This window comes from Orcinus orca, chromosome 4 (genome assembly GCF_937001465.1).
Source record: "Orcinus orca chromosome 4, mOrcOrc1.1, whole genome shotgun sequence".
NCBI classification, from domain to species: Eukaryota; Metazoa; Chordata; class Mammalia; order Artiodactyla; family Delphinidae; genus Orcinus; species Orcinus orca.
In genome coordinates this window covers 35,103,903-35,126,145 of record NC_064562.1, presented here as the reverse complement: position 1 = coordinate 35,126,145, position 22,243 = coordinate 35,103,903, and the positions used below count along the sequence as shown (strand labels likewise).

The 22,243-nt window shown below is 40.1% G+C and overlaps 1 protein-coding gene across 1 annotated transcript in view; it reads left to right on the top strand.

The window, feature by feature from the left end:
- DCHS2 (dachsous cadherin-related 2) overlaps nucleotides 1-22,243 on the top strand; it is a 149,990-nt gene that overhangs the window by 5,714 nt on the left and 122,033 nt on the right. The window contains exon 3 of the mRNA XM_049709419.1: nucleotides 9,679-9,910. Coding sequence (XP_049565376.1) covers nucleotides 9,679-9,910 — 232 coding nt within the window. The remainder of the gene's footprint in view (nucleotides 1-9,678; nucleotides 9,911-22,243) is intronic.

The following is a 22,243-nucleotide window of genomic DNA, read 5'->3' as shown; positions in this document are numbered from 1 at the left end:
TTAACTCATCTCCATCATTCTCCAAGTTTACCTCCTGCAGATGCTCTTTGTTTTTGGATCCATCTCACCAAAGTCTTCCATTCTTCCATCTTGTAGAAATCAAGGCAGTACAAGTCATTGGGAATGAACTGGCAGTCACCTGCTTCAAACAAGCCCCATAAACGTAGAGCAGCCTGTGCTTTTGGACCAATATGATTTTGGAATGAGGACCTGGCTCCATCAGAGGCCACTGGCTTTGTCTGAACCCTCTTCCTCCTTCCTGTTGCCTGTGGTGGAGGGCTCTTGTTCAATGGTGATCATGGTCCCATCTTCAACATCCGCCACTTTAACCCCCTCCAGGGGCTCCTGGATGCCGGCTTTCCCACATCCCCGCTTGTTATCACCTTTGGGTTTCACTTTTTTTTAGTCTCACTTACGTTTTCTCTTCTCTGACCCAGGTGTCATAGAAGTACAGTTAATCAAAATCATTGCCCTTCAGGCTCTCTTCCCATTCCTCGTCACAGACACCCCCAAGGAACAGTGTCTGATGATTCAGAACCACACCTGCCTAAACGCCAGCTCTTGGAGTGAGCTCTATTCCCCAAGGGGTACTCTGAGTCCACACCCATTTTCCTTTTCTTCCTTCCTCAGACTTTAGTTGGAGTTTATTTAAATGCAGGGTGTGTTTGTCCGCCTTTGTTGAACTTTTCCAGTAGCCTCCACAGATGAATATGGTCCTCTGGGGAGTGACGGATCTTTGGCAGCCCAGCCTGGGGGTGGCCCCATCCCTCATCGTGACAGCTTACTCCATGTGAATGTGCCCAGATTAAAGGCATACATGTCATTGTCCTGGATGTAATCCCTTGTACTGTTGTGGAAACCACCAAGAAGAATTAGCTGTGTTTTCCAGGCTACCACCTGATACCTGCTTTGACCTAAAGGACCTCCTGATGATTTGATTTGCTCCCAGGTCTTGGGTGCCAAATTCAGGACCCAAAGGTTTGTGTAGTGATAGGATCAATTCATCTTTCTCAGAATGAGCAGAGAATGACACATTCAACATCGGTGAGTGGGGGATCACAGTGTTTCTATTGTCTGAGTCTTTTTTAGCATCTAGCATTTAGAAATGGGCTATCAGAGCCTCAGGGTCTCCTCCTTCCCCAGCACTTGGACAACTTCTTCTCCATACTGGTGGCTGTCTTCTCCTTCTTGCCCATCATGAAGGTTCCCGGTGGCGGGGGCTCCAGAAGGGAGCTGCACACTCAGCCAGCCTGGAGGCAGGTTCTCTTGGGGGCAGACCTGGTGATGCATTTTTAAAGATAAATTTTAGAAGAGTCTTTCCCCGCCCCCAAACCATAGGGTTTTAACAGCTTCCTAATCTTCACCTTGTTCGGACCTGAAACTGCCTCCAGTGTCCCTAGTGTTTGCGTCAGAATGTATGAGAACAAGCAACTTGTGTGCGTGTGTGTGTGTGTTATCCAGTGTGCAGGGTTTATTCTGTTATCAGCGTAATCTTTGTAAATTTCTTCTGTGATGAACTGTGCATTTCTACAGGGTGAAGTCTTCATCTGTCATCATTACTCTATGCAATATCTACTCACAGCACATGTTCCTAATCAAAAAGGTTGGTAAAGATGAAGATATCAAGGTTGATAACGACTTGGTAGGCTGTCCCCTAGAAGCAATCCAGCTCCAATTTGAAAAAATTAATGAACTCAGGCAAGATATTTTAGGTCCAAGATGTTGGATTCTAGGCCATAATGAATTTAATTAAAACGATGAACTGCACCTTGACAAAGGCCTTTAACTGTACAAAATTACCTTGACAATCTATGGTTTTTCCTCTGATCCTTTCTGTTTCTAATATATGTCCTGAAAGCTCTTTGGAAGAAAATTGCTGAGAACCCATTTGCTGCTGGTTGCTAAGAGATATTTATCTATCAATAGAAGAATTCTTATTAAAATACCTAGATGTTCTGGGCTTCTTCTCTATTTATCCTTGTGATGACTGTCAATATTTTTTAAACTCAATCATTTCTATTCTACCTGTATTACTTCTGAAATAGACTATTTTTGCTACTGCAATTGCTGCTATTTACCTCATACATAGAAGTCATGAGGATGCTATAAAATTACATGATGAAAATAAATAATTGGATTACACTGCAAGTCAAGTGATTTTTCACAATAATTGAATTATTCCATGCTTATATCTAACTCCTATTTCCTTTTACTATTCATTTTCTGCAAATGAATGTTTCTTTTTTGGTGTGTGTGTTTATTAACATTCTATCTCTATTTTTTGTGACATCCTGAACTCTGTAGCTGAAATATGTGTTTGAGATAAAGCTATTTCAACTCTTATCTCACCACTCCAGGCTTAGGGGAGGGTTGTTTCAGACTAGTAACGTAGAAAGTAGATTGACACCATTATATATATTCATGATAAATGTTGACTATTGAAGTTATGCTGCAGAGTTTGTGTATAATGCAAATAAATCTCTGGAAGCAAACTTGCTAAGTAAAAGGGCAGACTAATTTTTTCCTTTCCCCCCAGCTTTATTGAGGTGTAATTAAAATTGTATAAATAGGTGTACAGCATGTTGTTTTGATTATATGTACACATAGTGAAATGATTATCACAATTAAGATAATTAACGTATCCATCATCAAACATAGTGAGTGGTGAGAACACTTAAGATCTACTCTCAGCAAAATTCAAGTATACAGTAGAGTATTATTAACTATAATCATCATGCTGTACATTAGGTCTCCGGAACTTATTTACTCTACATAACTGAAACTTAGGGCATGCTCATTTTAATTTTAATAGATTATGTTATCTCATTTTCCAAAAAGAATTCAAGAGCTTATTCTTATATTTCATTGATCACAACCCTGCTACCCCAGTTTCAGGAATAAACCATTGCCCAGTTGCCCACATTTTCTAGCTAAATTGTCTTAACCATATCTCAAAATGCTTGTCTGCCATTCTTTAATACACTACCAGGATTAATTCCCAGATGTCTTAAATGCCACTTTGCCTCATTCTTACCTCTAGAAGTTTAAGCCTCCCAGCCATCCATCATCTGTATTCTCATCCCCATCCTGCTCTGTTCATCCTTTAATTTGGACCAATCTCCTACCCACCCTCCCATACTCTTCTACCACACCCTCTGGAACTCCTGGTCCATCATGTAGCACATTCTCTTGCACACTCAGCCTGGTGTCTGACTGCTTCTTCATCTTCTTGCCCTGATCAAAACAGGCTTCCCCTGAGGATACCGATTCCTCTTTGCTCTCTCGCGCAGCAGTCCATATTCCACTAATCACAAGCTGGGAGTGAGGTGCTGAGGTGGGTGCCCTCCTGTTGCCCACTGCAGCATCCAAATCATTTTTACTCCTTTCTCCAGGACCAACTCCTTTTGAAGTTCATATTGTCAGACCACACCATGGACAATCTTTGTTGCTGCTGTCATATTCTAAACCTTGTTGTCACCAAGGACCTTTACATCTTACTCAGTCTTCCTCTCCATTACTGTTCCCTCCTGGAAACTTCACTGTCTGTTTTTTGGACCACCCAACACCCTGAGCCTCTCAATTCCTTGTCTTTCTGGTTTCCAACCTCTGAAATCTTGATGTCCAGCATGCTGTATTCTGATAAGCATTCTCATCTTTCTCTCCACTTACATAGCACCTCCACTCCCATAGAGTGATCTCCTGTTAAGAACACTAGTTTATTGACCCATCTTTGAAGTCATTCAGCTGCAAACTCCCTTTAGTTCCATTGCTCCACAGAACTTTCCAGATAAAACCCCAGCCCTATCTAAACCTGACTCTGCCTTTTCTGTACTTGCCTAAGCAGCTGAATGTGCCTGGAGAAAAATAATATACCTGCTTGAGAGAGAAGTCCTTATCTTCCTGCCAGCTATTGGCTCACATCCTTTGCCCTCTTTCCTGTTAGTAGAGTAGAGATGTCCCTGTTTGTGTTGAAAGCAAATCCCTCTGCTGTTCAGGCTCCCCCCATTCCAGCCTTCTTAAGGATCTCACTTCTGTAATGATTTTGTCAAATTCGAATGAATGTCTCCCGTAAGCCTACAGGGCATAATACTAGTGTCCTGGGGAGGGGGAAGGGTAAGCTGGAACGAAGTGAGAGAGTGGCATGGACGTATATATACACTACCAAATGTAAAATAGATAGCTAGTGGGAAGCAGCCGCATAACACAGGGAGATCAGCTTGGTGCTTTATGTCCCCCTAGAGGAGTGGAATAGGGAGGGTGGGAGGGAGACGCAAGAGGGAGGAGATATGGGGATATATGTATATGTATAGCTGATTCACTTTGTTATACAGCAGAAACTAACACACAATTGTAAAGCAATTATACTCCAATAAAGATGTTAAAAAAAATAATAGTAGTGTCCATCTTTTGAAAAAAACCTCCTTTTGATTGCAGGTATCTTTTGAGAAAACTGTTTTCTTCCTCTTCTATCTTTCACTGCAAATCTACTTAAAATAGTTGTCTCTGTTTCCTCATTTTTCAGTCTTTCTTTGATCCATTCTTCCTATCCCACCTCTCTAGTAAAACTGCTTTTAGTAACATGATTTACATTGTGACACATCCTGGGGTTCTTTCTTTATTTTCATTTTATTCGGCTTCTCAAGCAACTTGAAATTGTTCTTTGGACACTACTTCTCTTGGCTTTGGTGACACCACGGTTCACTGATTTTTTTTCCTTAACAAACTGGACCCTCAGTTCCCTTCACCTTTGCTTGTTGAATTATGAACTATAGACTTGAATGCATTGGCAAAAGTAAGCACAGCCCAGAACAAGCTAAGAAACGTGAAGGATAGATATTAATATTCTATTCAGGAGTCCCAGAGGCAAAAACAGAGAGCATGGGAAGCAGACAATGGCCAAAATAGACAAAACAACAGGTATTTTTCCATATCCAGTGTTGGTCCTAGACAACCTCCTGCCTTCAATATTGTATGCTTTCAAATCTGGTGATTTCCCCCAATACTCCTAACTTTCACAGCACTTCTTGAGAGGATTGGGATTCAGGTAGATTGGTTAAGAGTCTCTTACCATAATTTTAAAACCTAAATGATTAAAATTATATCAAAGTGAACCACAACTTATTGGTGGAAAGAGAAAGGATAAGACAAAGTTAAGAAATATTCATATAAAGAATTTATGAGGTGTATTAGTTACCTATTGCTGTGTAACAAATTATTCCCACATTTAGCAGCTTAAAATAATACGCATTTAATATCTCATGCAGTTCTAAGGGCCAGGAACCTGGAAGCAGCTTACTGGGTGGTTCTGGTCAGGGTCTCTCAGAGGTTGCATGATCAGGACAGTCTTGAGGAGCTGGACAGAAGTTTAGTTTCAGAGGATTGGGAAGTGAACACTTGATGGAATGGAGAAAGCTTAGATTAGCTTTCACCACACTGTGCTCTGTGGGATACTTGCCTCCTGAGATGTTCCTTCCACTGAGGGTTCTGTGATAAATAAGACTGGAAAACAGCTCAGAAATCACCCCACCTGATAGAAATGTGCCTCGGGAAGGTTCTGTGACAAGTCCTGAGGCCGAGAACCCATTTGACTTGGTTAATCCACCGTTTCCTTTTTGACTAAGGAACCTCTTTATTTGTTTATTTTTATGATGCACCTTTTTTTTGCTACCTCAGGTATCTTTTCTAAAACTTAGATTTGATCATGTCCCTTCATTCATGACAGCAATAGTGTCCCAAGTGGGGATTTAGGAGGAAAACATTATAACTTAGAATTTCATCCTTTTAAAACTTCTGTGGTATTTTTAATATATGTAATATTTAGCATAGTAAATGAATATATAATTTATTAGTAAATATATAGGTATTCAGGGTGTACACACCACACTTTTTACTGAGAGAGTCTACAGGTGTGCAGAACAAAGTCTATCCTCCTTAGCATTTAGATGAGGCTCCATGAATCTGACCATCAAGGCTTTTCTTTAGATTTTTCCCACCCTCTACTTCGCCCTCCAAGCCATGCCAGTGTGCTTACCTCTCCTACAACATGACAGAGACTTTTAAAAAAGATCTTTATATTTTCTAGGATGTTATTTTTACCTGAAATATCTGTTTTTTAAATCCTATTTTTTTTTAATTTTTAAGAATTTATTTGAGCAAAAATTGATTCAAATGAGGCCGCATTCAACCAGAAGTAGTTAGGAGTGCCCCATGGACAGGAGCAGGGGAAGGATTTTTATAAATAAGATGCAGAAGCAAAGCAAGGAAATGATTGGATTGGCTGTAGCTGAAGCACTCAGATTCTAGTCCTGTTCATTGTCTTTGAGGTTTTGTTATCTACCTATAAATGGGACTGGATCCTGAATTCTTCTAGTTTCCAAATATCTGGCTATGACTCTCCAAACCACATTTCCAATTTCCTCCTACTCTTCTGATTTGGAATCACTATAACAAAGACTGCCCTAGAAACTCACCGGGAGGGACTGTACCAGGTCCTCCTCAGTCCCCTGACGGCAGCCATGCCTCAGGGCCCACGTCTTCCGATTAAAAAGGGCTCCTCCAGACTCAGACCTGCACACTGCTGGAGCTCTAAAAGCCTATTTGTTTGTGAGGACCCATCTCAAGGATCTCTTCAGCCCTGAGGCTTCCCTCCATTCAATGCTCACAGCACATCTGCATCTGAGTAATAAAGATCCACAATCTTTTATGTGTAGTTCTGAAAGCTCTCAAGATGGAGAGTTTTGAAAACTCATTTGGTGAGAAATCTGACTTGAACCGACATGAGACTATTCATGTTTTTTTTTTTTTAATCCTTCTAAATGTGTCCATTCATCCATTTTGCTGCAGAATATTAAGTGATTAAGGGCTGCCACTCCAGACCTCATTAGGTATAGACACTATATTTCTTTTATAAAACTTAAAAAATTCAGGATTCCAAGACAAATCTATCTGGTCCCAAGTATTTAGGATAAGGAGGCTGTAAAATCTTATAATTGATGGTGATTAGCCATAATAAATCCTTTCATACATATTATATCCCTGCTTCCAACAACAGGCCTGCACGGTGAACAGGCGGCCCGCTTTACAGAAGAGGCAGCTCAACCTCGGGCTCCCTGACGTTCTCGAGACTGTGGTCCCAGAGGCCGGCAGGACCAGATGTCAGATCCAGATCTCCTGGCTCCAGATTGTCCCTCTGTGCCACAAACCCCATTGTATAGTGTTTGTCTCATAAATGTTAAGCCCTTTGTAAGCAGGACTTAATCTGAGATGGAGTCCATGGTTGGCATTGCCCATAGCATAGTCTTTAAACAAGTCCTTCGTGAAGGGTAGAATTTATACCATAGCAATAATTTAAAGGTCTAATTTAAAAGAAGTCACAGGGGCTTTGGGGACAGATTAATCTCTGTTCCAGTTGCAGATCTGCTATTTATAGTCTCACTTACTTTGGACAAGTCACATAGGCTCTCTGTGCTTTGGTTTTCTAGTTGTAAAAGTGGGGGAAACCATAAAAATCTTTAGATTATAGATTATAACAATCGAAGGTGAAAATACACGTGAAGCACACTTAACATTCATTCACAAATGGTTATTATAAGAGGAAAGTGCCCTCATTGATACATTTAACAGATAAAAATTGGATTCATAAAAAGGAAGACTGAATCTATGTATAATACTGTTCCTGCAAAAAGATTCACTAATCTGTGACAACAAGCTCTTCACTTTGTCCATTTAATATTTTGCTTGTTTTTGGTGACATGGACTGATTGAGGGTCTTCATGGATAGCCCAGGAATGAACATCTTTGTTCTTAAAGGTCTTAAGGTGGAGTGATCTTCATTTCTTCACATGTTCCCCACTCTCTCATTTCTTCTCTTACCTGCTTTCTCAGCACCCCCGCACCCCGCACCCCAAACCTAAATGACTTCTTGAACTTGTGGAGAAATTTAAAAGAAAGAGGAAAGTAAGGATAAAAAGAAAGCAAACCTGAGAAGGAATCAGTTTAGAGAATCAGCAGGCACAGCCTTTCCCGTCTGCTAGGAGTCAGCTTGCAGCCCCCTCGCTCCACTCCACTCCACCTGAGGACCCACAGGTTACTTAGCTTTACTAAAGACACAGCGCCAGTCTGCATTTTAAGGACACAGACTGGATGGAACTGCCACTGTTTTTATTTTTACTGTGTTAATTTAGAACTGGCATAGGCCTGGCACTTTATTCAGCTTAGAACATGGAAAATCACACTATTTTTTAGTCTTTCTCAATTCTGTTTTAGTCCCCAGTGTCTCAGGTACATGGGCCCTCAGCGCATGAGAGGCATTTCTGGATTCGTGGTTAACTTCATCCCAAACAATACGAAGTGATGCTCTCTCTCTTGCCCTTCATCACCCTCAGCTCGTGCTCCCTCCAGAGCCCACAGCAGCGTGCTCTCTTTGTCCTGTGCCAAATCTTCTTCACTGCCTTTGGGTTTCCTCTTTGCTCAGTGCATCCTGCCACAGTTGGGGAGGGGGAATGTGGGGAGACAGAGAGAGAGAGGGAGGGAGGATAAGTAAGTGAGAAAACTCAGGCTGTTGTGACTTACCAAGGATTTTTGTCCAAGATGATAGTATCAAGGTGTACCAGATAGTAATAGAAAATGGTGCTTTAAGTAGGAACATATGCTTTACTTTGGAAAAGTAAAACTTGCAGAGGATTATCTTCTTCTATTGTGCTCTCTCTCCTGCTCCTTATTTTTAGATGGAGGAAACGCACACAAAAAGCCAGTATGGGATCCACTTCTCACTGTTTTATACACTATATTTCTTATCTAATACATGGAAAATTAAGAACCCCAAAACAAATCTGGCCCCAAGTCTGTAGGAAAAGTACCTTCACTGCTACCTTCTGCTCTGGACTTGATGATTTTCTGGCTTCCTAGCTGTGGTCCCAGAGGCCAGCAGGACCAGATGTCAGATCCAGATCTCCTGGCTTCTCCAGGAGGAGGAGGGTTCAAGGAGGGTTTAAGGAGGGAAGAAGGTCTCCCTCCTTCCAACCTTGCTGCCCTTCAGGGCAATCAACCTACTCCTCTGCTCAAAGCCCTCAAATGGGTCAGAGCCACGGTCCTCTCAGAGGCCCACAGAGCCCTCTGTGAACTGTCCCTGCCCGTTTGATATCACCCTACTGGTTTCCTTGCTGTTCCCTGAACAGGCCTGGGATGTACTGCACTCCTGTCTCAGGGCCTTTGCACTTGCTCTTATCTCTGTTACAATTTTCCTCCAAATAACTGAAGTCTAGCTCCCTCATATGGGTCAGTCTTTTCTTGCACCCCCCTCCAATACTCCCTTACCCTTTCTCCTTAGCAGTTAAAGATTATCTGTGGGATGAAAGTGGTTCTTTTTTTTCACTCTTTGGACATCAGGGAAACTTTCCTTGAATATCTTTGTCCTCCACTCTGAAATTATTGCCTCTTAGGAGCTTTAAGTGGTAATCTCATTCCTATTTAAGAATCAGCATTGGAGTATAGATACCATGAACTCATAGCTCAAGGTTAAAAGTAAAATGAATATATATTTAAAGTGAATATATATATATATATATATATATATAAAATTTGTTGTTTCAAAAGTCTATTCTAGGATCCTTCTCAGTTATTCTGCATCCCAGTGTTCAGGTAAGACCCATTTGTAACCACTTCTCATCCATCCAACAGGGTGGACTCAGCGCCCAAGCTTTTGTTCGTGTGGAACTGGAGGATGTGAATGATAATGAACCCGTGTTTAACCCGTCAACCTATGTGACGAGCATTAGCGGCCAGACCCAGCCAGGCACTGAGATCATCAATGTTCTTGCCTCAGACAGGGATTCCGGGATGTATGGAACAGTGGCTTATGAGCTTGTCCTCGGAGACCTGTCATTCCTTTTCACCATCGACTCCACCACAGGTATGTGAGCTTGGAATCAACAGCTTCTGCATAAGAGCCAGAAAATTAGCTGAATTGGTTTTTCCTTGGCAGGGGTGTTGCAGGACTCACTTCACCATCCATAAGGCAGTAAGGCATGCTGAAAAGAGCCGGGCTTTGTAGGTTAGGACTGGATCTGATTCCCAGCTTTGCCTCCTCTTGGTCTTATGACCTTCATTGGCCTCAGTCATCATTTCAACATACAAATACACCCTACTAGTGTGAAGAGCATTGTACGGACGTCCAAAGAAATCCCTTTCTGGTACTAGGTCTGGCATTCCCTTAATCTCTTTGGGTCTTAGTTTCCTTGTTTTTGAAATGATACCTAAAGCTCCTTTTAGTTCTCTAATATGGTAATTGTGTATCTGCCAAAAAAGTCCAATGGGCAAACAATCTTTCAGAAATAATCAATATTTAAGAGGTTACTTCCTCTTCCTATTAGTTTGTGGTTAACAAAAAAAAAGTTTGAAATACCTGGTTACAATATTTGGTTACAATATTTGGTATTTTATAACCAACATTTGGTTGTAAAATTTCAAGTGTATAATATTACATTATAATCCTATGGAGATATTACAGGTATTTTGCCCAAAAATGAGACTGCAAAGAAAAAGAAAAAATTTTTTTCCTTTTGCTTTTTTACTTTTACAAAATATTTTATTTTATTTATTGTAGTAAGAACATTTAACCTGAGATCTGCCCTTTGACACATATTTCAGTGTACAGTACATTATCGGTGACAAGAGGTACAATGTTGCACAGAAGATCTAGGGTTTATTATTCATCTTGCTTAACTGAAACTTTATGCTCATTGACTAACAACTTGCCATTTCTCCCTCCTCGCTGGCCCCTGGCAACCAGCTTTCAACTCTTGGATCTTATGAACTTGCCTATTTTAGATCTTTCATATGAGTGAAATATGTAGTATCTGTCCTTCTGTGGCCGGCTTAGTTCACTTAACATCATGTCCTCCAGGTTCATCCATATTGTCCTGTGTTGCAGAAAGTCCTTCTTTTTGTCAAGGCTGAATAATGTTCCATTGTAAGTATATGCCACATCTTCTTTTTACATCCATCTGTTGATAGACATTTAGGTTTTTTCTGCAACCTGGTAATTGTGAATAGTGCTTCATTGAGAATGAGAGTGCAGAGATCTCCTCAAGATTATATTTCTTCTTAAAACACCTGCTCTGAACATGGTTGGAATGTGTTTCTGTTGTGATGATGATGATGTCAGGTGCTACACTAGGCAGTTCTGTATGTTGTCTCATTGGATCTGTACAACATCCTTTGCAACGACAACGTTCATTAGCAACAAACAATAATTTACACAGGGAATCCGATCTACCAGGTTAGTTTGCCCTCTCAACGAGCCCCATTAGGTAAAGAGTCATTGCTTCTTACCTGGTAAGTGTACTTCACCTGGCATGTATGACTGGCTGGGGGATTAGTCGTTTACAATGGCAGTCTTTAAAGGCAAAACTTTCCTTGGTCAAAATAATCCACTGATGTGTGGCCGTTTTAACATTTCAAAGATCAGAAGAAAATACATTTTTAGGAAATTAGTCTACTTATCTTGGCTTTTTCAAAATTCATCTAAACTGAGGACCTTAGCTATTTAAATGGTCAGACCCTCCAGGGCACTAGCATTGCCAAAAATATATAGGTCAGCCAGTAATCAGGGCACAGGATCTAAAAGCATTTAGCAGATTGTTTTTAAAAGACATCAACACACTCATCCTCAAGTTTCCCCTGGATGATCTTGAAGAATGAGCTATACTGTATTGTGTTTTTAGGAGATATTTCTGTTGCTGTGCTGGCTTCAGTCAGCCACAGGCTTCCACTCCTGGCACGGGCATTAGACAAATGCCATTGTTAATCAGGGAGAACACTTTAAGTAGGTTATTATCTAGGGAAGTATGGTATTTTTTTTAAAGCAAAGACCAACTTCATAATGGAAGTAACCTTGGGTTATTATTGTTGGCAATTTCGATGTTGCTGTATTTAGGGTGAAAACATTCTCAGTCTTACAGTGCTGAGAATGTGGTTGCACCTAATCACAACTCATGAGAAAGTCATAAGAGCTGGTAATGCTTTACTTTAACCTTTAGAAGAGAATGAAACAGTATCATGATTAACTATGGGAAAAAGTTGCCTAGTGAACATTAGTCTCCAATTTGAACAGTTGAGTTGTTCATCTGTTGGTTGACTACAACTATGGACACATTTTCTATTTTGTGCATAATAGTTAGGCCTCTAGGCCATGCCATAAAAGTCAGTTTAACTGTTGATGTTCTCAAAGAATAGAACAAGGAGCTGTATTGAAATATGGTTTTCCTGTTCTGGATCTGTGTTTTTGTTGAACCTATAAAAGGCTGGGCTTTCTTGCTTTCACTATAAAGGCCTGTGTCTACAGAGCCTGTCAGTGTAAACATAGTCTCAAGAAATTGCCTCTGTCAATAAATATATGTGGAATAAATGAATAAATGACCTTTAGAAATAATTGGAAAGTGATTTAAATCCTTATTGCATCCTCTTAAGAAATTGCAAGGCAGTATCATTGATAACCCAGAGCAAACCTTCATTTAAAATCCTCTTTCCCTATTGCAGCATGGCGGGAACATTAGGGCCTACCCCCACTTTCCCCAGAATTCTCCCAAATTCCCTCTCCAGTGTAACTGTGCCAGCTCTTTTCTAGGTATACAAGTATACAAACTAAATACACACACACACACACACACACACACACACACATGCATATAGTTGTACATAGTTATATAGTAGAGGAGAAGATTGAGAATTGATAGCCAATTTATACATTATCACTTCTTGAAATACTCTAAAATTCTCTTTTAGAGACATTCATTCATTTTCTCATTGGTTCCTTCGTGCTTTCATTTTGAGGCTTCCTATATTAGACATGCTATTTTATAAGCTTACATACTTTGTGTTATAGCCTCAAGTGTTCATGAAGACGAGATTTTCCATTGATCTGTTTGTGCCACAACCAAGACTCGTGCATTAAAAATAGAGCTTTTGGACTTACTGTGTTCATCTGGGAAGAAAAACGTTTTGGAGAAAACTGGAGGGTGTGTGGCGATGTCCTAGTTGTTTTCTCTTGTGGGTTTATCTTCCTGTTCTGTTTCTGGCTTTCTAAGTGTGTTGTTGGTTCAAAGAACATTTTTGTATAACGGGTTTCGGCACCAGGAGAGAGAGATCGACTTAAGCCTTCGTTTCTGTTATTCTCAGTTAGTGGGTTCTTTTGATGTGGGCACGAGGCAGACCACACTGTTTTGAGTTTTAAAAGGAGGAAACACAAGAAGCTTATTTATTAATAGCTCTTTTTCCTGTATTTTTAATCCCATTTTTTGAACTACAGGTTGATTTTTTTCTACATTGTGTGAAGTAGTCTCTTTAGTAAATAAAAGGAGCAATTTTTAGCTTTTGTGTTGTCCTATATATTTAGTAATTTTACTCTGCAACAAACATTACTTCTAATTCAAATTATTTTAAGGTGACAGGTTTCAAGCATTTGTGTGGGTCATTTATTATTGCCCAGTCATCTCTTTTGCTAGGGCTACCTGTGGTTAAATTTTTGTGATTTATCTTATGTTAATGATATACAGAAAAGTCAAAAGTTCTGAAAAGAAAGGCAGAAAATGGAAGCAAGTTCATTGTTTCCACAGATATGAACCAAGCAGTGCTATCGGTGTTTGGGATACATCAGTGTATAAGACAGACAAAAATACCTGCTTGCTCTCATATATCTGACAATAGACCTTACGTTGCCTCACTTATTGCCTGTCCTGGGTTTAGTTGTGGTGCACATAAAAGCCAGGTTGAATACCATGGAAAAACAAGGAATTAAAAGGGCAACTGAATGAGTTAAACCAGCCCTGCCTCTGTGTTTAGTTGTAATCTCTTGTTTGTTCAGAGTGTGTGGATTTTAACAGGGATTGTAAGTAATGTAGCACAAATTCTGTTCTTATCTCAAGGGCAGATTCTTTTCTAATGTTAGTTTTACACTCAGTATTCATACCTTGTAATGATTCTCATAATTCTTCATGATTGTCACTTTCCTACATTCAGAGCATTCTGATATATAGTTAACAAATTAATACCACACCTTATTTCATATGGGATGTGAACTTGCTCATGCCCCCAAAAAGTGACTTTCTTTCATTTGCAAGACAGAGACTAAAATTAATAATGAGCACCTAATCAGTGTATGTCACTTTCATGGGAAACAAAAGCATGTTAGAGGGTTTTCTCATTAGTTTTTCCAGTATAAGATCACAGACTCTTGGAGATGGAAGGGACCTTACAGATCATCTCCCTCATTTAGTGGAGGAAGAAATTGAGGCAGAAAGGGATTTAGTGACTTCCCTAAAGGTACACAGTTGGTAAATGGCAAAATAGGACTTGAACCCCATCTTAGACCTGTGATCTGTCCCTATACTGTTCCATCTCAGACAATACTTTTTGACATCTTTTCCATATATTGCCTATTTGAGCCTTACATCAACATATGACATAAGCAAGGCAGATGTTTTTATGCCCATCGTAAATTAAGAGACTGAAAACCCTAAGAGACTTAGTGATTTGCTCAAGGAGTTAGTAGTACTCCTGACACTTTTACTTCTCGAATTTCCATTTCAAAGCTCTTTCCATGGGACTTCCCTGGTGGCACAACGGTTAAGAATCTGCCTGCCAATTCAGGGGACACAGGTTCGAGCCCTGGTCAGGGAAGATCCCACATGCCGAGGAGCAGCTAAGCCCGTTTGCCACAACTACTGAGCCCACGTGCCACAACTACTGAGCCCATGTGCCACGACTACTAAAGCCCATGTGCCTAGAGCCCGTGCTCCACAAGAGAAACCACCGCGATGAGAAGCCCTCACACCGCAACAGAGAGTGGCCCCATCTTGCTGCAACTAGAGAAAGCCCATGCGCAGCAACAAAGACCCAACACAGCCAAAACTAAGTAATAAATAAATTTATATATAAAAAAAAAACTCTTCCCATGATTATGGTTTTTTAAAAAAAAACTAAAGGCAAAGCTAAGATAAATGTAAGTTCCATTGATTCAACTAAATAAGATAGAAATGATCTCTCATTGTGACTTCCTATATAAGCCTATTTGAGATAATAATTATTCTGTTGATTTATTTACTCTTTTCAGTTGAATAAATAGAATTCAGTGGAATCTTCCAAAATAGGTACATTTTTCTTAAGAACTGTTTTTGTTGTCAGTATGAGATAGACAAATTCAAAATATTCATCCTACTCCTTTCAGCCAATGCAGCTTAGTTACCCAGATTTGTGTGGAAAATAAAGAGTACAATATCATCTATTTGGTGAATAAGCTTCTATATTCTCACAAAAGGAATATAGGAAGGACACCATAAATATCAATAATCAATAAGAAACTGATATTGCTATCCCATAGTTTTTGGTCTGTCTCTGTTTCTGAGAAAATTACAGACTCCATGTTTGGTGAAGGTCATGATTTTGTGCTTATTTTTGTTCTTTTTTAAAAAAAATTTTTTTGGGTTGTGTTGGGTCTTTGTTGCTGTGCTCAGGCTTTCTCTAGTTGCAGCAAGCATGGGCTACTCTTCATTGTGGTGCGTGGGCTTCTCATTGTGGTGGCTTCTCTTGTTGAGGAACATGGGCTCTAGGCATGCGGGCTTCAGTAGTTGTAGCACGCAGGCTCAGTAGTTGTGGCTCGAGGGCTCTAGAGTGCAGGTTCAGTAGGTAGTTGTGGTGCATGGGCTTAGTTGCTCCACAGCATGTGGGATCTTCCCAGACCAAGGATCTAACCCGTGTCCCCTGCATTGGCACGTGGATTCTTAACCACTGCACCACCAGGGAAGTCCCTTATTTTTGTTCTTAACTATCCCATAGCTTTCACTTTTAGTAATGACCTATAGGTTATTTTCTAACTACGAAGTACTACTTTGGTGAAGAGTATCCCATCTTTTCTAGGAAGCTTGATTCTAAAAGTATTGCTTAATTAGTAGAAGAACATGCTTTTATTTGTATATCAGATTTAAGAGAAGACCTTTGTCTTTAAGTTCTTTTATTAGTCTATCAATTAAAAAAATTCATCCCAGCAATTTCCTCTATTTAAATAAGTGACAAGATAAATAGCATAGACAAATACTATTGTACATTATAATTAGTATGTATAACTCTAAGCACTACAGTAACTAAAACTTAAAATAAGTAGTGCTCTGTAAGTGAATCAACATCTATTTTTTAAAGTTAAAATTGATCCCCTGAACTGGTGGTTAATGATAATTTGCAAGTGTCATGAAAAAAATGAGAGCCAAATAATCACTGTACTTTAAAGTCTTAAAATATAATGTCATAAGTCTTAAGCTGGCTAATATACAGGTAAAGAGAGCTATTGATTTTACTTACTGTTTTATTATTTATTTTATATATATATATAATATGCAATATATATATATTTTTACAGCTACATTTTCTGGTCCATCAGTTTTTAGTAGACAGCTTAGTCTATTTAAGAATGTTGAATTCAAGTAAGTGAGTTTTCTAGCTCCCCTTTATACTTGAATGTTTTTAGAAGTGAATGTTTTGAAATATTCCGCATATAGAAGGGCACACTTAATCTTAATACTCTCCTCTTCTAAGTGGTGACTGTTCATTCAAAGAAACTTACTAGCTTCTTACTGGTCTCTAGTAGAAACTGTTTCACTGCACAAAGTTGGCTTTGCAAGCCAAAAAAGTAGTCCTTGGCTCAGAAGAAGCCTAGTAAAATTCATACATATAGGCATGAGATGGAACTTGTTCAACTATAGAAAGACAGATTTGGTTATCTCACCTCCCTGCCTAAAATCTTTCGATGACTCTCCATGGCTCTTTGGCCGGAGACCAAATCCTTGTTATGGTCTCCCAGGCCCTTCATGACGTGCCCTCCTTTCCCCTGTGGCCTGAGCTCCAGTAATTCTCTTTAATCTTTGTGCTCATTCCTTTTTTTTCCGGTACGCGGGCCTCTCACTGCTGCAGCCTCTCCCATTGCGGAGCACAGGCTCTGGACACGCAGGCTCAGAGGCCATGGCTCACGGGCGCAGCCGCTCCGCGGCATGTGGGATCTTCCCGGACCGGGGCACGAGCCCGTGTCCCCTGCATCGGCAGGCGGACTCTCAACCACTGTGCCACCGGGGAAGCCCTGTGCTCATTCTTTACACCAACTATTTCTTCCCCTTCTCTTCCTCCTCCTCTTTCTTCCTCCTTCTCCTCCTTTCCCTGAGCCCACCATGCTTCCCTTCATAGGCACGACATGCATTTTCCCTTCTGCACAGAACATTTGATGGCTCTCGATCCTCTTCTCTTCCCACATGAGTTAGATAATGTCCTAACTCATCCTTCAGAGCTCAGGTTATAGGTCACTTTTTCATGGAGGTGTTTTCTGACGATTCCCTCCCCAAGCACATTAAATCAGGTCCCAGTTTATATTCTAGCACAGCTTCTCTTTATATTATAATTACATATTTTTTGATTATATGATTAATGTCTGTGCCCTGCAGACACAGTCTATTTTGCTCCCTACCGCCTTTCTAGTTACTAGCACATTTCCCGGAATGTAGATGGTACACGATAAATGGTCGTTGATAGAAAAAAGGAAAGAATGAGATGGAGCTGTTGTCACGAGAAAGCTTGCAGTCCAGCTGAGTCGACAATAATAGCGCATATAATATACAGAGAAGAGATCGGTGGGTGCCGGAGCTGGGGGTGGAGTGGGGCAGGTGACGTGGGTGAAGGGGGTTAAAAGGTACAAACTTCCAGTTATAAGATAATAAATCCTGGGGATTTATGTACAGCATGGTGACTGTAGTTAACAATATTATATTGTATATTTGAAAGTTGCTAACAGAGTAGATCATAAAAGTTCTCATCACAAGGAAAAAATTTATAAATATGTGTGGTGATGTATGTTAACTAAATTTATTCTCATAATCAGTTCACAATACATACATATATCGAATTATCATGTTGTACATCTAAAACTAATACAATAGTATATAGTCAATTATATCTCAATAATAAATAAATTAAAAAATCATATTATGAAATTACAATAATTTTTAAAGTTTAATTACTGGAAAAGAAATAGATACTCAGTCCAGACCAGAGTACAGAAAACTATGGAAACATATGTGGAAATATAGGGAAAAAAATATAGAAGAAGGCCAGACTCAATAATTACATTCCGAAGGTCAAGTATTGAGAGTATGGCCACACACTGTAGTATAGTTATTTGACCAAAAGAAGCCCAGCTGTCTGGCTCCTAAGAATCTTCAACAGATGGCATTCCATACTTAAATTATTTTATCTTCAGGCTTACATTAAGCAAGCTCTTTCTTTTGATGTATCAAACTGAATGCCAATTACCAGGTTATAGTGAAAAACCGTAACTGTCACAGGAACTGAATTCTTAAGCCTTCGTGTCCAGCTTGCCTTCTCCGCTCAGGCACACTATGGAGAAAGCCACATCAGTCTGGGAAAGTTTACAGAGAAACGTTGATTTTTAAAGAAGGGAATGAGATAATGTTAATGTTTAGTGGTACCAGATTAAAATAACCGGATGGATCTTCTCCGTGATAAAGATGCTCTTGCCAGTAGAACAGAACTGTGAAGGCCTGCTGACTCACAGTGCTCTGCATTACTCTGCCGTTCACTGGGAGGGAAGTACCTGAAGGCTGTTCCGACTTCTCTTTTACAGCCTGGGCCTGAATTTGTGTGCCTAACATTTACCTCTCTTTTACCTACTTTTTCCGGACTCGTCGTCAACCCTCTGGGTTACAACATTTAAAAGATACATTTCAGATACAATCAAGTGTGTAAGCCATAGACTCCCACTGTCTCATGTCTCATTAAGGTGACTGTGCATTTGTCTTCCCTGAAACAGAAATTCTAAGAGTAAACTCCACGTATTGATGACATGAGGACCACAGGGAGAGCAGACCTTCAGAAGAGAACTTGGGAGAATCTAGAGTAGTCGGGAAACTTGAGCTGAACCTCACAGGAGGGCTCAGATTTGGATGTGCAAGTTGGGGAAGAACGATAGTGATTCAGGAGAAGTGAAGAATATAAATGAAGATGTGGAGAGGGAGATTAGTAAGCATTTGTAACAAGAAATGAAAATGGAAGTTAGGACTGAGTTACTAAGATATATACCAGAGGGATCCTGTGCAGGACTATTTACAAAGGAGGGAACTGAAAAGCAGTTTGATTTTTCTACTGAACTTTACCCACCTTGTCAGAAGTATAAAGGTTTCTAAATTGGAGATAAAAGGGTTGATAATTTGGAAAGAGCTGCTGTGGATTTGTGGGTTACCCCCAGGTGGGGTGCCTGCACTTCACCAGTCAGAGAACTGAGTATTAACCCCTGCGGTTCGGGGCTAACAGACTCAAGTTTGTCTCTCACCTGAAAAATCTAGAGCAGGAATGATGGACGGTGGAAGAAAGGGGGGCTTTCTAGGGTGAAGATAAGCCGTTCCTGGAGTTTGTGGGGCCCGTGGTCCTCTGGGGTGGAGACAGCTGGTGTGGAGCTGTTTTAGGTCCTGCCCACTAAGGCCAGAGGGAGAGGTCTGAGCGCTGTTAGCTTTTCAGGAGGCAAGGAAGCAGTAAGTGAACAGTCTGAAGAGGGATATGGTTACGTCTGTTAAGGTAGCCTCAGATTAGAAGATGGAAGTTTTCTCCAAAAAAGCCACAAAAACACTAGTGATAGAAGGTGGTTTCTAAACAACTGCCCAGGCGGAAGAGCACTGACGCTACATCACTGCGATGGTGCCTGTCCAGTGAGAATGTTCCCAATCTTCTCCCATCCCTCCTTTCCCCCCAGGTGCACCGAGATGGTTCAGAAACTCATATTAGCAATATGAGGAAGAGAGAGAGAAGCAGCCAGCGACTTCTGACTTACAGCATGTGCTCCACCTGACCTTTATTTATTTATTTTTTTGCCTTAAATTATACCTATTTATTTATTTATTTTTAGTTTTATTGGAGTAGAGTTGCTTTACAATCATGTGTTAGTTTCAGGTGTACAGCATAGTGATTCAGTCATACATACATATATTCATTCTTTTTCAGATTCTTTTCCCCACCTGAACTTTAACTCAAGTTTACACTTTGATTCTTCTAAAGACATTTATATTCTAGTTATTAAATTGAGACTGTTTTGTGACTTAAGGTCACAGAAAGAACTTTAATTGGTTGCTAGTGATTGTGGAGGTGGTAGGAGATTCCTGAATTTTCACGTAGGGGCAGGAGAAGAACAGGTGGCCATACAAAATAAATCAAAATAGGTAAAAAGAAATTTCACATCATCCTATACTGTGAATATAGGCTACAAACTAGTGTGAAGTTTGGCTTATGTTTAAGAATTCTCAAAGGAAATTTTTACCCCTCTGTTCTGCACCAGGTTTCAAGTCATAAAATTTCACTGGGGAGGCAGGGGTTTATTTCTAGCTCCCTCTTACACTGAAAGTTTTGTGGATCTAATTTTATTGGTGGAAGTCCTGCAAGACTCTCCCTCTCCAACCTGCTCCCATCCCCAAGGGCCCTGGTCTTGTCTTCTGCCCCCAGAGTTCCACAAAATCATTAAAAGAAAAGTTCAAGGACACTAGGGTTTGGTAAATACACTGAAGGCCAAAGCCAAATTCAGTATGCTGCATATGCTCTGGGTTCCTGACATCACTTAATTTTTTAACTTCTTTACTGTCAATTTTTAAAATGTACTTAAGAGGTTATGTTTTTATTTTTTTGCAGCACTTGCTTTCAAGGGGAGGGTTGGTCATTGTATTTAGTATCAGAAAACAGTTGTTCCCTTTAGTAATTCTTTCAGTGATAGTTTGTAAGAAGTAAATTATCTAACTGTCTTGGTCTTATTTTATGCTTGTGATAGTTAATTTTATGTGTCAACTTGGCTAGGCTATGGTACCTAATTTTTGGTCAAACACCAGTCTAGATATTGCTGTAAAGGTGTTTTTTAGATATGATTAACATGTAACTCAGTAGTATTTGGGCAAAGCAAATAATCTTCCATAATGTGAGTGGGTCTTCTCTGATCAGTTGAAGGTCTTAAGAGAAAAGACTGATGTCCTCCCAGGAAGAAGTAATTCTACCTCTAGACTGCTTTCCAACTCAAGACTGTGACATTGACTCCTGTAGAAATTTCTAGCCTTCCAGCCAGGCCTACAAATTCCAGACTGACCGACCCCCACATGAGCCAATTCCTCAAAATAAATCTCTCTCTCTCTTCTCTCTTTCCCTGTCTCTCCCTCTCTCTTTCCTTATCTCTCTCCCCCTCTTTCCCTGTCTATCTTCTCTCCCCCCATCTCTATCTCTGTCTCTATCTATCTATTTCAACTATTCGTTTTTGCTTCTCTGGAGAACTCTGACTGATCCAACATTCCTCCTGTAAAATAGTTTACCTGGGGCTTCCCTGGTGGCTCAGTGGTTAAGAGCCACCAGTGCAGGTGACACAGTTTCTAGCCCTAGTCCGGGAAGATCCCACATGCCACGGAGCAACTAAGCCCGTGCGCCACAACTACAGAGCTCGCGCAGCTAGAGCCCGTGCTCTGCAACAAAAGAAGACACCACAATGAGAAGCTCACACACCGCAATGAAGAGTAACCCCCGCTCACTGCAACTAGAGAAAGCCCGTGTCCAGCAACAAAGACCCAGTGAGGCCAAAAATAAATAAATACATTAAAAAAAATAGCTTATCTGAGTAGAAAATTCTAGGTAGGCAGTTGTTTTCTTCTGTAACTTTCACAATATTACTTCATTAACTTCTGACCTCTCTTGTTGCCATTGAGAAGTCTGTTGTCAAAGAATTGTTCCTTTATATGTTCTCAGTTTTTCTTCTCTTGTTGCTGCTATAAGATTTTATCTTTGTCTCTCTTTATTCAGAAATGTCACTGATGTATCTAATTATCAGCTTCTCATTTTCCTGTATATGAGAATCATTCCCCTCAGAAGTACCACCATCAGCCACACTGGTCTTGCTGTCCCCCTTGGGTGGTAAGCACCACCCTCACTGTGCCTTCTCAAAGGTGATCTGAGGGTAGATTTCTAGGTTTTGAACATGAACAATTTACTGTTAGATAAATATTGCCAAAGGTGCCTTTTGGACAGTGTACATCCATACCACACCCTTTATTAACCCTGCATAATATCACTTAAAAGTTTTAGCAAACATTAGAGGTGAAAACAAGAGGTAGTTATTTTTATTTTGCATTTGTTATTTTTAATGAGTTTGAGCATTATCATATTTATTCATACT